General features: G+C 33.6%; 1 protein-coding gene across 2 annotated transcripts in view; it reads right to left on the reverse strand.

Annotated features, from left to right (window-relative positions):
- The window catches only part of LOC112056350 (aquaporin AQPAe.a), a 110,621-nt gene extending 94,021 nt beyond the window's left edge, over positions 1-16,600 (reverse strand). The window contains exons 1-2 of one of the 2 annotated variants that reach the window (XM_052891568.1): positions 16,367-16,600; positions 3,075-3,152 (exon numbers count right to left, since the gene is read on the reverse strand). In XM_052891568.1, coding sequence (XP_052747528.1) covers positions 3,075-3,152; positions 16,367-16,388 — 100 coding nt within the window. In that variant the 5' untranslated portion in view covers positions 16,389-16,600. The remainder of the gene's footprint in view (positions 1-3,074; positions 3,153-16,366) is intronic. The other variant, XM_052891570.1, reaches the window with a different exon arrangement.
- Between the last annotated feature and the right edge of the window lie 1,289 nt (positions 16,601-17,889).

Below are 17,889 nucleotides of genomic sequence, written 5' to 3' on the forward strand. Positions count from 1 at the left end.
ACAGACGACGTTTCGAAGCGTTAGTGTCATGTCTAATAGTATAAAAAATCGTTGGTTACAACTATATTATATTTAACGAAACTTATTAACTTTCGATATTTATCATACTGCGTATATAAACTGCAAGTTGAGATTTAATTACTCAATACAAGTTTAACTGGTCAATAACATAGTAGGATAATGGATACACACGTGGAGCAGAATCTTCAACGTAAATAAATCAAAACTCATTATTAATATTATCCTTTCATTGTAACGTGGGACTTTGCAGCTATTTAGTTATTAAATATGCAATTGTCATTGCGGGATATTTTTTAAAACTACATCTTTTGTTAGAGCCGTGTTAAGTTTAATTATGAACTCTGCCTCTGATTCCGAGGGGTGTGGGTTCGAATCCGGCCCCGGGCGTGCACCTCCAACTTTTGAGTTGTGTGTATTTTAAGAAATTAAATATCAGTTGTTTCAAACGGTGAAGGAAAAACTGTGATGAAACATGTATACCTGAAAATTTACTGAATTCTTGTGTGAAGTCTGATAATCCACATTGGGAAAGCGTGGTGGACTATTGGCCTAACCACTCTCATTCTAAAGAGACTGGTGCTCAGCAGTGAGCCGAATATGGTTGATAGCACACACACCTTTTGTACAAAATGGGTTTCTTAATTCGTTCGTTGCAGTAATATAGAAATAAATGTAGTAGATAAATTAGATGTATAATTCGACTGCGTTTTATTTTGTACATCGCTCGATAGCAATTTAAATTGTACAACAGAGTGAATATTTAATTCTAAATGGTCTCTCATTCCGTTGGATTAGGTAAAATTTATGGTCTGTCTATAAAATGTATATACAAGTACTAGCGTATTCCCGCGACTTCGTACAACCTTACTCTTACACCGGCCCTGTCACAATATCCGCTCTTAACGGACGTCTACTAACTATAAACTAGGTAGGTACATCTCTGCCAAATTTCAACTACGTGACCACAGTAAAACCAGTAGTTGGACTTCATACTAGAGGTCGAAACGCGAGCTATACCTACGCACCTCGAACGTGGGGTGATCGTGGGGTGGTGACGAACGCACCGTGTATTAGCAGAGTAAAGTGTATTAATAGTATTAGATTTTATTAATTATGACCACTTGAAAATACTGTGCCGTTTTTGGATGCATGAATTCAAAATTATCCCATCCAGAGATAACTTTTTTTAAGTTACCTGGAAACTCTGAAAGGTAAGACTTTAAAATAAATTTACTTACTAGTAGGTAGGTACATAACCTTGTCTTTTTTAAAGGTATTTCCTTTTATCTCCAGATAAAAGGTAGGTATCTGGATTAGTAAATAAAGTGAATAGAGTTAAGGAAAGTGGGTATTTATTTCAAAAATACGACCGAGTTACTTTTTAATATCATTACTGTGACGTGAATGTGATATGTTTGCTTATAAATGTATGTTTAGATTGAAGACAATTAAATGTGAACTCTAACTACGGAAAAACTAACTATAAACTACGTTCTTGCGAAATTACATTTTTCTACGTCAAGCGGTTTATGAGATTTTGAAATGTGACCTTTCGCTGGACCAAGAGTCTACTTTTAAATTTTTGTTTTATTTAGAATCTATCTAAATATGGCTATATTTAGATAGATTAGAGTAAAACAAAAATTTAAAAGTAGACTCTTAGCTTAACTCTTGAATATAAAACGATTTTCTAGTCGTTATCGTAGGTACTCATTTTAGGCTATGAAGACTTCAGGGTTCACGCTATAAGTGAAAGTCTTGAATTGAAGCCATAAATTCATCTTGATATTAATTGACTTATTCAAATAACTGGTACATAAACATTTACAGACGATCAAGTATGGAAAGTACGAGTAAGATTTATTGCTGGAAGCTTTTAGACATGATTTTGGAATGATAAAGTAGATATATTAATGCAAGTCTGTGCAATATACATTTCACGCGTCAAACCGTCGATCAGACTAAGATTTATTTGATAATGCTAATGTTTAATTGTATCGATGTAAAGGATAGCTTTAACATTCCGTGCTGTGAAAATAAACAAATAAAAGCTTTAGTCCTACGGAAAGGGGCCGGACTTGATCAGGGATTCGATGCCAGCCTGTTGGCCTCATTCGCCCTCGTAGCCACTCAAATTACAGCATTGCGACCGGTCATATCCTTAGCTGCTTTTGTGCGTGACTATCGCGTCCCAGGCATGACGTCCGGACGTAGGCTCTCTCCCAATCGATTTACAATTTAAGGAGGAAGCCTGGAACTGGTGCCAGATACTAAAAAGTTTCGGAGTAAAATAGTCATTACAACTAACTATACCTATTGGGCATACTTATTAAAAAAAAAAGAATGTTTGCCAATTCTTTTTAGTTTAGCTGAGGTATTAGGACTTAAAAATATCTTCGAAAGATATGGTATATGGTAAATATTCTTTTCAAAAAGCACTAAAGCACAACAGTGAGATGCTTACTAGGTTCTCAAAGATATATAAAAACATAATTAATATAAAAAATAAATAAATATAAATAAATAAATAAATAAAAGTGCCGTTCCTAATATAATTTGGTGGTTAAGTGTTCGTTTAATTTTAAGTGCATGCGGGATATACTGTGTATATATTAGATTATAATACATCCAAATATTATTTTCTATCTTAGTAGATCTAAGGGATACCTATGTATAGTTTCCCTGAAAGAAGCTTGAAATGAGACGATCCGGATACGGGATAAAAATAGTAGATATCTGGTGGATGCTCTGATAGGTTCTAGGTCTCAAGAAGTCTGCGTTAATATAGTGAATTCAATGTTTGAGAGAATCATTGAATGAAATGAAAAAAATTGCAGTAATTAGTGATTATTGCATATATTTTGCTAGAAGCAACTAAACCGCCACGCAAACTTTATAAGACAGAAATCAAATATAATAGGCAGAAATATCATCATGCTACATGATTAGCATGCTTTACAATTTATATTTATATAGTGCATAATTGTGCATAATGCGTGCATGCAACTGTGCATATATTATTATCCCAAGTGCTCGATGCCATGCATCCTTACCGAGCAGGCGGGACACTTTGCTACGGTTAGCTTGCGCCTCGGCTTCCGGCGCGGTGGTAGAGTTGCCGCTCTCTACATCTGCAACCATATTAACTGCTGAGTCAACTACTCCTCTTAAAGTTTTCGTGAGCGTTTTCGATCGTAGAAAGTCAACTTGGCTAGGCCGGCTGTTAACATCGTCACCACTCTATTTTTTATAGCTCACAAAACCTCTACTCTGTACTGAGTTTGAAATGTATAATTTTTTTTTTTTATTCTTTACAAGTTAGCCCTTGACTACAATCTCACCTGATGGTAAGTGATGATGCAGTCTATGATGGAAGCGGGCTAACTTGTTAGAAGGATGAAAATCCACACCCCTTTCGGTTTCTACACGGCATCGTACCGGAACGCTAAATCGCTTGGCGGTACGTCTTAGCCGGTAGGGTGGTAACTAGCCACGGCCGAAGCCTCCCACCAGCCACAAATTAAGAAAATCTCAATCTGCCCAGCCGGGGATCGAACCCAGGACCTCCGTCTTGTATATCCACCGCGCAAACCACTGCGCCACGGAGGCCGCCGTAAGTAGGTAAGTGTAAGTTTTTGGAATCAGTAAGTATGCAAGATGTAATCTTACTTGATGATAGATAGATAGATATATATCATCTTAGAATCGATCTATGATCATTAGTAGGTCCAGCATGATAGACTAGCACCCGATTTCTTGCTTGTTTTTTACGACGTATAAGCCAGCGCTCTAGCCTCTTATAGTTTGTGATAAACAATGATGCAGACTATGGTGAAACGCGCTTGTTTAGAAGGCTTTTTTCACAGTACTTACGTTGCCGTTCTTAAGAAACTAATCCTAATCAGAATTACATATCATGAGTTTTTTACAAATTTCCCTTTCATCACCATTAAATGGACACATCATTAAATGGTATATAAAGTACCTACACTAATATTAACCATTTCTTGTTACTAGTTCTTCATAGCTTTGCAATTATAATTAAAATGATTGTGTTAATATAAACTCACTGCAAAATGTTCACAAGACGTGGGCAGTAGAAACATTTAAATGAAATAGCTATTCATTCCAATTGATCAGTTATCTTGAAGTAGGCCGTAATAATAAAGTTTATTGATAATATTTTACTGGCAAATAAAAATTTTACGACAAATAAAATAGACTACTAGACGAAAATAGACAAAACAAATAGAATTAAACAATCGCGTCATGAAAAACGAACGAAGTAAATTTTTCTTTATTTATGTACATGTTTTGCTTGGATTTATTCGATTTATTTAGGTAACTTCTTCCGACTAAGTGGTATATCTATATGTATCTATCTTCTATTTATCTATGTCTATACTTATAATAAAACTGGTCGAATTCTATAAATTTATTCGCAATTTGAGACTTTACTTATACCATTTCTAACACCAAACGTTACCGTGGCATAACGGATGCCAGCGCCATCTAGAATCTGTACTTATAATACTAATTCTGTACATTTTGTACATTGAAGATATTTTGAAATTTTTTTATAATCGATAATGAAGCTAAAAATATTTTTTTTCGATTTTTTGTCTGTCTGTCGTACATCACACTAAAACTACTAAATGAATTCGAATGAAACTTGGCACGGTTTAAGACCATAATACGGAGAAGGTTATGGGATATTTTTTATTGCGAAAATAAAACAAAAAGGGGGTGAAATAGGGGTTGAAAGTTTGCATAGAAAGTCCTACATTTTTAGTGATACAGTTTTAAAATTTTGTTCATATATCATAAAAAATACGAAATATAATGAGATGGTAAATACTAACTAGCTACGTTCGAAGCCTACCGCCAAATTTTATAAGATCATCTAATAAAACACCAAGTAATGTTGATCAGTCTATTATATATCGCGTATACATATACATTGTGCGTAGTTTGGACAAATCGCCCGTATGCAAACGGCATACAGAGTGATTCAATTTGCGTGCCGTTCATATCATGCATTATTTACTATTGCTCTCAATATATTTACATTTTAATTATGTTTTGTAGAGCTGCGTGATCGTTTAATCCTTCTTATATACTTGTGTATTCGAGCAACGATTCGAGTAAATACGGATTTGAAAATTGTTATATGGACTGAGAGACATACCTACTTCATTTTGTTAGTTGGCTGGTGGGAGGCTTCAGCCGTGGCTATTTACATACCGGGAAAGCGGAAGCGGACGTCGTATAGAAACCGAAATGGGTGTGGATTTTCATTCCACTCCTAACAAATTATCCCGCTTCCATTTAAGACTGCATCATCACATACGATCAGGTGAGATTGTAGTCAAGGGCTAACTTGTAGAGAATAAATATTAAAAAAAAATAAGGATAAAAGTTTGTTAATCTATACTCCTACCATAAGTAGGTAATTAATGGCCAATGGAGTTTGGACTGAAGTAGGTTTTAAGGGCTCAATCATCATAAAGTGTATATGTTAATATTTGCTTCAGCATTACAATTTACAATATCTGAAACCATCCACATTCGTCAGACATTTCGCGGCAACCATTCGAAAAACACCGTTAAAGATTTTTTGAAAGGACTTTAAGGGTCTCTAGCGAATCTTAGACTATCCAGTGACAAGGCAGCCTCTGTAGCCAAGATTCTCTTTCTACGATCGCAAACGCTTCGAAAACTAAAAAATGTATGAGAATGACAGATCTTGATCACGTGACCTGTCGGTAACAAATGTCATTCCAATACATTTTTCTAGTTTTCGAAGCGTTTGCGACCTTAGAAAGAAAATCAACTTATTTCTTGGCTACTAGGGGCAGGTTAGTACCCCGGCCTGTTTTATCAGATATCTCGAATTAAATATATTTATTTCAGCTATTAAATACAACATAATCTACGCGGTCACGTCTCGTTAACACGTAATCGTACTAAAACGACAGTGGAATGTTAAACCGCAGCCAAAATAACAAATAATTGGTGCAACGCTCTTTGCGATTTCATATTAAGCTGCGTGTACACACTACTAGATACCTACCATGAAAAAATAGTATAATTAGTCGCATTTGATGGTTCCCAAAAAATAATCGATGTTTTTTTTATTTATTTATAATGCTATAATATATAACTAATAATTATAAACCTTAAACTAATCTCTCGCCAAACTATACAACGTGCATACAGTTTTTTGGTGAACAAATGCAGACAATATTCTATTGCGTATATTCTCTGTAACCTGTTCTATAACATATAGAAGGAATCTTAAATCCGATCTGACAAAGGCTGCCTCAAACTTAGTCTATTCACAAAGATCGCAATGCAAAATGGTAAATTCAAAAATTAAGTATATCAACGAATAACTTGCATAAAAATGTGAAAGTTTTAAAAACAACTGTTTAGGGGTTTGTTTGTTGTATCACTAACATAATTTTTTCAAAAATATTTAGGTACTGTATCTATTTGGCTTGCTTAGCCTTGGCTTTATTACATGTATATGATTTTCAGATTTTCTAGATTTTTACATGTATATGATTTTTAGATGACCAAATCTAATTTGTCCACCAACCAACAAATTTGTTGACCAAATCTAAAGAGGAAGACCTAGAAGTAGATGGGCAGACGACATTGAAAGGACGGCTGGAAAACAGTGGAGGAAAAAAGCCACAGATAGAGAGTACTGGTCATCTCTGGAGGAGGCCTTCACCCTCAAATAGAGGGGTTCGCACTAAATTTTTTAAACTTTATAAATAAGTATTAAAGTAGTTACTTTACTCAAACTCAAGTTTGAGTTTGTACTTACAAAAATTTAAAAATTGTAATTTATTTTTATAAATTTTATTAACACTATGTATATGTGCTGACTTATGTGCGAAATAAAAGGCTTTTTATTTTATATTTTATTATTTATTTAAATCTAATTTGTTTCAGATTTTCTGTAACAAATTAGATTTGGTCATCATAGATTCTATAAAAATGCGATATTATATCACTCAGCATAGTAAAGTTTATCTAATCACCAAAAACATAATTATTATATAATCACATAACGATAGAAGGTATCTGTGTATTATGTAATTATGTTTTACTACTTTGCAAAAGTAGTGGATTAAATACCGGAAAATATATTATGTATACAGTAGTTTTATTGTTTTATTTGGTTATTGTGTAGTAAATTAGAATCAATTAAAGTTTATTTGGTGTAGAAACTGTTGCAATAAATACGATTAGATAGATATTAACCGGTGGTAAAAAATACTGTTAAGATGATGTTTGAATATAATTTTGAAAGTAACAGTATTGCAATGTTTTTTTTTTTTCTAATTTTAATAAAAATATTTGTAAATAAACCAAAATATATAATCTACTTGTAAATTATATACATATAATTAAAATAACTTTTTCCGTATTAATTGTAACTTGAAACAAAGATTAAACTAGCGGATGTCCACGACTTAGTTCGCGTGGAAATAAATGTAAACTTTACTTTATTTCACCACTTGTATTTAAAAAAAATTTTGTATATCAATATATTTCGTATTTTTTTTATTGTTTATGAACAAATTTTAAAAACTGTAACTGAAGTAAATGGAGTACTTTCCATATCAAATTTCAATCTCTATTTCAGCCCTTTCTATTTTTTTTTAGGATCAAAAAGTACCCTATGTTTTGCTTCAAGGTCCCATTTACCAAAACTATTATCATACCAAAATTCATCTTGATTGATTCAGCCGTTTAGCCATATTACGTTAGTAATGAATCTATGGTTAAATATTGCTGGTTTTTCTGGTTTATACCGATATAGTAACACTTTCTAAATAAAAAGGAACTGGGGGAGGCCTATACCCTGTAAGGGGATCCTTATGATTAAAACAATTGGACTATTATATTAGATTAGATTATAAAGAAAAAAAATTGTAATTTGTAACGATTTTGTAACGCTAAGGATCAATAAAAAGGCTTTATTATAATATATATACACATATATATATATATATATATATATATATATATATGTATATATTATTATAATGAATCTATGGACACTGTTTATGTTTATTTTTTTGTAAATTACGCATGTGTACAACTAGCGTAACGTGGTCAACGAACTGTTACGGTTCAAGAGCGGTAATACACTGAGATATTTTAGGCACACTCTTGCACTATTATGTATTCGGTGGCACACTGCGGATTAAATAACAGAAGACGTCCGTTTGGTGCAATTAGAATGGACACAACCGTGTCTGGTTCTGATCAATAAAGCCTCAATAGCTTAACGGTAAGAGCGGTCGGACTCATCACCGAGGGGTGGTGGTTTAAACCCCGCTCCGTTGGTTTTTTGTCGTACCCACTTCTAATACAGTATTTCCTGACTAGTTGGAGGGATATGGGAGTATTGGTCATAATATATAAAAGATATGGCAAATATTCTTAAAAAAAAATAAGATAAATAAAAAAAAATCATGACTTATCTCGCAGTAACGCTAACGCTGTTAAGGGCTGTTGTTAGGTGGCTTCCGATTGTAGTCAACTTCTCAATCCTCGCAAAAAGCCTTTAGACTTTCTTGTTTCATTTCGTTCATCAAATAAAATGAACTGCCACGATTTCATGCCTTCGTGCACATCTTGTGCGTTAGTGTCATACTCATCTTATTTGAAAGCTTGAAAGCTTATTGAAGTATGAAAGGTTAAGACACAAACAAACATGTCCCCTTAGACAAGACGTCGATTCTCTTTCTACGATCGCTAACGCTTCGAAAACTAGAAAAATGTATGGGAATTACAGATCTTGATCACGTGAACTGTCGATATCAAATGTCATTTCCATACATCGTTCTAGTTTTCGAAGCGTTAGCGATCGTAGAAAGAGAATCGACGTGCCACTTGGCTAGGGGGGATGGTATTGAAGCTTGCTGTCTCGGATTTTTTATTGTTATAAAGTAAAAATAGCAATCGCTTTCAATGTTCTTTAAAAAAACAATATTTTTTGTTTGATATTTCTCTAATAAAATCGGGAGTTCCTGGAGAAATATTGAGTAAACTTAATAAATTAATAAATCCGTACAGCTTTCTAATATTAAAGTAGATAGAGAATGTCTGGGTCTATTATATTATACATTATATGATAATTGCGTCACGTTTTTGGTAAATTATTTCCAATAATTGCAAAGACGTGTAAATTGACATAAAAAATATGAATAAATTAATCAAATATTATATTCAATTGAATATTTTATATTATACTAAAATATTTTTGAATAGCTAGACCTATGTCGAGATAAAATAAAGTATGCAGATAATGATTTCTGGGATTAGAATTTAGGATTAAGATAAATTATGTATTATCTACATAATAAACGTATCTACTAAACATTCCAAAATATAAATTATTATTAATATTATGGATAACTCACATTATTTATGATTGATTAAATGATTTAAGGAAATCCTGTTTAAATTAAAAAAAAAAATAATGAAAATATTTTATATCAATATTAATTAAATATAATTAAATATGTTAACGGAGGTGTTAGTGAAATACTTAATTCTGCTTAAACCTATGAAAGGATCGACGATTAAGAAAAACGTTTCTCAATTAATAGTTCTCCATAGCTGACTTTTTACACGTTTATTAGATACAAGGTTGTGATTCAACATACAAAAAATAGGTAATTATAAAAAGGATTAATAATTGCGATAAGCAACAGCAACAAATTTTATATATTTTAAGACAGATTTAGATAAGTGTCACATTCATCATCATCATCATCATATCAGCCGATGGACGTCCACTGCAGGACATAGGCCTTTTGTAGGGACTTCCAAACATCACGATACTGAGCCAACTGCATCCAGCGAATCCCTGCGACTCGCTTGATGTCGTCAGTCCACCTGGTGGGGGGTCGGCCAACACTGCGCTTACTAGTGCGGGGTCGCCATTCCAGCACTTTGGGACCCCAACGTCCATCGGCTCTTCGCACTATGTGCCCCGCCCATTGCCACTTCAGCTTCGCAACTCGTTGAGCTATGTCGGTGACTTTGGTTCTTCTGCGGATCTCCTCATTTCTGATTCGATCACGCAGAGATACTCCAGTACACAGTACACAGTAGACAGATCTCTAAGTCGCAAACCAGCGAAACTTCAATACCGAGTGTCACATTAAGTTGATATTAATATTACAAATATAGGCTTTGGAAGTCAGGTTTAAAGTTTCCTTCATGGCAACCCATCAAAAAACACCGTGAAAGATTAATTTTAATGGTCTTTAGCAAAGTGTAAACACAAAGCAATATTGACTGGCGACTAGAGACATGAATTCCCATGTTATTTCAGAGAAAATATCACAAAAATACGCTTTATAATTTCAAAATTCAAGGTCTGGACGTATGGAACCTGCTACATCCTAAAACTAGTCCAAACTCCATAGTCGTATAGTCTGCAGGCTAATTCACTAACTTTGACGTATGATAGTTGACATCAATTACCTTATCAAGCAGAAATTTTTAGATTGCGTTTAATCTATTACACATTTACTATAAAATAGATAATGTTACTGTTGTTACAAGGTCGCCCTGTATCTTATCATTTTCAATTCGGGAATCACGTGACTAATTCTGAGAGCGTAATTAATTGTTCATATCACAGTTCTCGCTTAAATTGCGATTATTATGTAGTTGTTCGGACGTAAGATGTATACAGAAAAGTCATATGCAGGGATTTTCATAGTCCACGACAATTTAATAACAATGTTTTTTTCACTACCCTTGCTCAAAAACACTGTCATATTACCACTCCACAGCGGGGCTAAACATAAAGGGGCATTTTAGCCTCTAGGGGCTAAAGTAATTTTGTTTTTTTAATTCTTGTCTGTTACGAGTACTAGCCAAGTACTAGCCTACTATAAAACGGAGGAGGTTTTATTCGAAAATAGAATCATTATAGGTAAGGCCCTGATTGTTTTGAAAAATAAATAAAAAACTTTAAATTGGAATGAAATGCAGCGTTCTTGTCTGTGGAATGCGTTCATTTTTTTATTTAATTTTTATTGAATTGCGAATAGAGCGAGATTTGAAGACATGGGACATCCTTTACGGTGTAATTACCTTTGCCTTTTTCTCATGTGAAAAAAATAAAATTATAAAGCGAGAATTTAAGAAAAAATTGATGTGAATAATACACACTTGATTTTTTTCAGAAATTCATTTTAAATTTGTGACCGTAACTTACATATTTTTCAAAAATAATTGTTATTTTTGTCTTCATCTGGTGAGAATGGTGATCTTAATTGGGAGATGGATGAAATTTTCAATCTGTTACCATCAAAGTCGAGACGCATTTACTTAAATACTTACCTACGAAAAATTTAATAAATGGAGAAAATAACAACGAATGGATTCACTTACGAAAGGAGTTTTTTAAACTATTATCTCCCACGTTTACCTCACATACTCATTATTCATCTTCACAGTAGTCGGAAATTATGTTACCGGGTAAAAGCATCTCCTTTAATATCCAAAATTGTAGACTTTGTACATTTAATTTTCAATTAAAATAAATCATTGAATATTGTACTAAACTATTTTATTTTCTCGCAATCGTAGTGAAAAGCAGAGTGTAACACGTGGGGCTAAACCCATTATAAACTCGGTTTCTATTTAGGCGGCCCTCGCCTTACGTCTCGGGCCCTAAAAATACCTCGTATATAATGGGTCTTTTTAGCCCCTTGTATAACAATCTACTATTTAATCAAAATACTTGGACCTTGCTCACGAGATTACCTCCATCTGGAATGTTGAGTCAACTATTACTGTTCCGATAGTTGTTTCAGTCAATGGTCTTATAGCGAAAAGCTTCGCCCAACACCTTAAGAAGCTTTCGCTTAACTGTTGGATTAAGAGTCGGATACAGAAGGCAGTGATTCTTGAGACGGCGCGTATTGTGAGGAGGTACTCTGGAGCCCTGACCACCGATTGCTTAGGCACTCAAATTACCCGCAGCGGGAGGGTTAAATTTTTTTTATAAGTTTTTAATAGTGTTTTATATATTTTGTATGTATAACATTGTAAAATTGTATATAAAAGGAGAAATAAATAAATGAGAAATAAGTCAATAATAAAAAAAAATAATAAAGAAATGTCAAACAATTTACATTTTACATCTCTTATTTACCCCCACAACAAATATTGATATTCAACTAAGCAGAAGACGTTGAAATCGAATTTAAAAATGATTGTTGATTGAGTTTTCATTATTAGAAGATCCAATCTATATTTACAGTTGGCAATACGCCTATAAAAATCTTTTGCGCGATAAGATGCGTTGATAGCGACTAGGAATGCACTTCCATCAATATTATTTTAATCGTTAACATTGTCGTCAGCACTTTATAATTCAGTATACTGGGAAAATAGAACCATTGTCGAAACAGGTTATGATAAAAACAATTTTGTTACTGAATTAAATAATTACTACGTCCTTGAGACGGAAATACCCAATTGTTTATCGGTGCATCCGTCTATGTAAAACAAACTGAATTATATTTTATTTAAATATACCAATCGGCTTTTTGTTTTTAATAAAATTATCGTGTAATATTAAATACTTAAAAGGTCTATGTGCTGTTTTCTATTTAAACAAGTGTTTAATATTTTACACAGTTCTGCATATGCATCGGACCGAAGATATCATGTAGTAGTAGGAGTAGTAGTTGATAAGATGCGTTACTCTACTACTCATTTGTATGTTGTCAGGAATTGGGAAATAACTACTATCTTTAGGGAGTCAGGGTTCCAGATGGCGCATAAGATTAGATAGTTGACAATACTCTACTCATTTGCGACTTGTCAACTACTATGCTTTGGCTAGAGCGAAATACCCTTCTGAAGTGGTTACTTCCCATTTCTTGCAAATCTGTAAATTGGCATCTTCATACAAGAGCGTCCCATCTTAGGCCACATCCACCATTACCAGCACAAAATACAAAAGCCCTAGTGCTTTAATGCGTATTGCTTGTAATGCGTACAATACAATGATGCATTTCGAATCTTGATGGGTCTGCCTAGATATTGCAGTGCCACTGGCATGTTTGCCGAGTCGAGAGTGCCTGACTTTTATGCTGTTATGAGAACACGCGTGGCCTCCTTCTGGGAGAGACTCAGAACAGCGCGTAACAGCATCCTCAGGACAGTTTGTGACGGGATGCCCAGCCCTTTGTTTACATATTGGCTATCTGTGCATCAAGACAATAATAAGAAATAGTTTATACGCCTGACTAGAATGACGCCTGGGAAGTCTTTTAACCTTCCCAGTTAGTGTAAGTAAGTAATGTAAGTTTTATGCCTATTTGTATTATTAATTATTATTATTTTATATCACTATGTAATATGTATACTGGGTGCTTTTACCTTTAATAAAAATTATTATTATTATATTATTTATTGTAAAAGCATCTAATGATCTAGCATAAAAAATATAGCGGTAAAGTAACGGTCCAAAAACTAGCTAGTTTTAGTACACATGACAACTCCAACAAAGTGAAAGATGTCCGCGAGCATATCACCGGCACTGATAAAGCGATAATAGCACACGCTTGCTTACAGAGGGCACGTATTCGCTGAGTTTGTGCTAGATTATGCGAAACAATTCGCTTAAATATTTATATTATATGGCGCCGTACTGATAACATGTCCGAACTGTTATATAATGTTGATTTTTAATTATTGTACTTTGTACCAAATGTCAACACATCACTTCTACATTGTATAAAATTGCATCTCGCGTTTGTACCATTACGTTTAGATTTTTTTAAACTACGCAATGGATTTTAAAAACGAATAGATAGAGTGATTCAAAAAGAATGTCTATACTACATAGTAGTAGATAGAATAAAAATTAGGGTTCGGGAAAATTAGGGTTTCCACAAGGACGAAGTCGTAGGCGTCCTTTAATTTTAAAATAAGTGTACATCTAATATTTTAAAAATCTAGAGACCCTTTATAACCTAACAAATTCATGCACAACCTCAAAATGTTTGTATAGGTTGTATCAAATGTATTTTATACGTAAAGTATGATAATAATTGGTAAAGGTATAAACCATCGATCTCCTATTAAACAGTGGATGCACAATCAGCGACCAAAAAACGTCCCCGCTCAATGAGTGCCAAACACAACTTCTTGGCACTCAATTCAAGTAGCCGCATTTGCAAATTCAACCATAAACTCAATTCTTAAGGTTGAATTTGCTCTGAATTTGGGATTTTATTGAATATTGGGCTATATTTAAGGCCTTTAGGTGTAATTTTTTTTACCAATAATTTTAAAACTGTTAAATTAAAATTGGCCAGTGTTCAAGTGAAATTTTCTACATGATTGTGCGTCCTTTTATTATAAGAGGTCAATGGTAAAACCTCTCAAACTTGTCATCGTTACTACAATATTACTGTCACTCGAGATGTTGAAGATATCGTGAATTCCTTCTGCCGTCACCGCCGACCAATATGTTTGATAAACAGATGACAGATGTGAGTTAGGCATTTCGATAAGTGGCTATTAGTTATCAAAACAATTCACGTGTATCCAGTCTGCCATTAGATAGACATCATCAATTTTGATAATAAAATTAGGAAATCTTTGGACACCTCATAAGTACTTAATCCTTTCTCTTATAAAAATTATAGTCTAAGATCCAGCATTAGAAATATATACTCTCATCTGTTATTTATTCGTGATAAGAAATAAATGACAGATACTCGTAGTATTCACAGTGACATATTCCAATTAGTTTAAATTGCGGCAAGACACATTTTTTCATACAATATCTAGGAAACCATGAACCATGATCAAAGGCAACTTAATACAGTTAAATTAAGCATATAATAAGCTTTCGTTTGACATATGAGACGACTAAATAACTAATGAGGGTATTTAAATAACATTAATTAATCTGGCAACCTCATGGTTGCAATGTGAAAGCAACCTTTACGTTTTCAATTCTGTTGGGTATATTCTTTTAAGGATTAATTTAAATGTCAGCTCAACTGACATCATCATCATCATATCAGCCGATGGACGTCCACTGCAGGACATAATCCTTTTGTAGGGACTTCCAAACATCACGATACTGAGCCACCTGCATCCAGCGAATCCCTGCGACTCGCTTGATGTAGTCAGTCCACCTGGTGGGGGTCAGCCAACACTGCGCTTACTAGTGCGGGCTCGCCATTCCAGCACTTTGGGACCCCAACGTCCATCGGCTTTTTTTTTAATTAATTTCTAATAATTATTCATTATGCCAGCGGCATATATTGCTGAAATAGGAGATAATAATGGAAAAATTTGAGTATAACCAGCTCATTATTTCGTATTCTTTATAAACAAGTTTCATATCTCATTTTAAGTGTATACACAAGCATAGTAAGTATTATTTTTGTTTTAATTTGGACCATTATTACCATATTATCGCGACTATATAAGTTTAATTACCTCGTTAATTAGTTTGAGTCGATCAGCCATGAAGGTAACGAATTTCTTTTATGTAATACATTCAGGTAGACTTTTCCGAAAAGTTGAATGAAATGGCAATTTGTAATATGTATGTACTTTAGTGCCTAAATAATTTACTCAGAATAACACATACAAATATTTCATTATACTATATGCGCTGTAGCACGGTGCGGTTGACAGTTGCCTTGTGACGTTCATAACACGTACTATTACCGTGAATCGCGACAAACTTTAAAGTGTGAAACGAACTGTCACCCGCACCATGCTATAGCGCACGAACTGTAGTTATATTTTTTTATTTAATTTTGAACTTATATAAAATTATGTGAAGGATTCCTAAAACTTTCTAAAATTCTGTAAAAAGCACAGAGGTAATTTTTGCTTCATCTATATTTTATTGTATTGCGTCCTAATCAATTGATGTTCGTTTGTCTTGCTAGAACTAAAACGACTTGACCTATTTATATGTTATTTTATTTTGTTTGCCCTAATACAGAAATGGCTTGAAAAAAATACGAAAACCTAAAGAGACAGTCAATAACCCGTAATAATCGAAATTGGAAAAGTTTTTACAGGACGATATTAACTCTGTCCTTTATGAAAATGGAAGCTATCGGTCTCTTTTAATATTTTTCCATGGAAAATAGAAAAAAAAAGTTATAACTTTAAACGGTCTGATATCCAACATGTGAACTAATTACAGGTATTTTTTTTAATTATTGGAAAACAACCCACACATCAGGCAGTTAGCTAATGATAAATTGCAGAATAATATTTTACATAAATCTGAATAGTACTGAAAACTTACTCTGTACGTTTTTGGTAGCCATTGTGGTGAAAACGCTTCTAACGGTATCCGAACGCACTGCGTACGCGCACGCAACTGCTAAGTCTGCGAAACTCGTAGACGGCCGCTACGTGTCTTGCTACGGGACTATTATTAACCGATATACCGTAATTACACTGTAATAATGTTATCGAAATAATAATATTATTTTCGAAACGCGTCCGGACCGCGCAATGATCAAACTGAGAATGACATCCCGCCCTGTTTTCGTTTGGCTTGATAAAGTGGTAAATTATAGAACAAATAACGTCGCACACGGTCGTCTGGTTAATCTAACTCGCTTAGTTCACTGCCTGGAATAACACTAATCCAGGTTGCATTCACAGAACCGGCTTTATCTAAGATGCGCCTACATAAAAATCAAATCCAACCGCAGTATGATAATAATGCATCGCTGATAAGTTATTGTCATCACTATCTTATATTTAATAACATAACAACAATTATTTTATTATAAATCAAAGTTTTATTATAGAAAAATATTTCAAAATACATTTTTATTATTACCGGTAATATTTTTTACAGTTTATCTCTCATATATTTATTACTTTTACAATTAATTTTTAACAATGTTGGTATAAAAATAAAATATAAGACACTATTAAAACATAAAAAAAAACAACCCTCTGCGGGACATTTGAGTGCCCAAGCAACATTTTTTTTATTATTACCAGAATATAAATGCAGGCTTTAAGAAAAATGTTAATAATTTACAAGGATTTCATAAGTTTCGTAGAGAGTTCCGCTACGTACTGAGAGAGTCTTCATTTCTTTTTGCACTGTTTTTTACGTATACAGTTACATGTGCAGTTATACTTCACATAATAAATGTTTTGCTTATTTCGTAAAAGGCAGGCAGAGATTTACCCTACGTTCGTCCTTTATTTTACTAAAATTATCGAAATAGTAAACGTATCTATTGCGAATCAATCGGTAAAAAATGTGTATAAAAAAGATAAGATTTCATAAGAGACCTTTAATCGAATAGGTATTAAAAAGACCAAACCTTCATCATTTTTGACACATACCGGCTTTTTTTTGCGTATCGTGTTTGAACATTATCACAATAAATGATTGACGCAAACTAACGTTATTATAAATCGAAATTTGAGTTTGTTTGTATTATCTTTAAGCTACTGAAACGCTCAGCATACATGTGCACCTACAGGAATATTGAAAAAACAGTAGGTACCTTTTATGCTGAAAAATGTATTAATCCCAAGGATTAGAAATATAGAGGTATCCGAAGCTGTGTGCATGGTCTAAAAGACTATTAAAAAGCTTCAAGAGCTCCACGGTTTAAAAAAGTTCGAACTGAAATCCGAAATATCATGGATTCAAATCTCATGTCGTGCCCACTCCAAGCAAGATTTCGTTAGGTTGGACAGAAAAGTGGGATGTTGTTCATCTTATATATAAATGTGAAAGGTTTCGCCGCTGACGTACAAAGATGAAATTTGGCAGGGAGGTAGTTTTTTTTAATA

The sequence above is a fragment of the Bicyclus anynana genome, chromosome 4 (genome assembly GCF_947172395.1).
Source record: "Bicyclus anynana chromosome 4, ilBicAnyn1.1, whole genome shotgun sequence".
In the NCBI taxonomy this organism is placed as follows: Eukaryota; Metazoa; Arthropoda; class Insecta; order Lepidoptera; family Nymphalidae; genus Bicyclus; species Bicyclus anynana.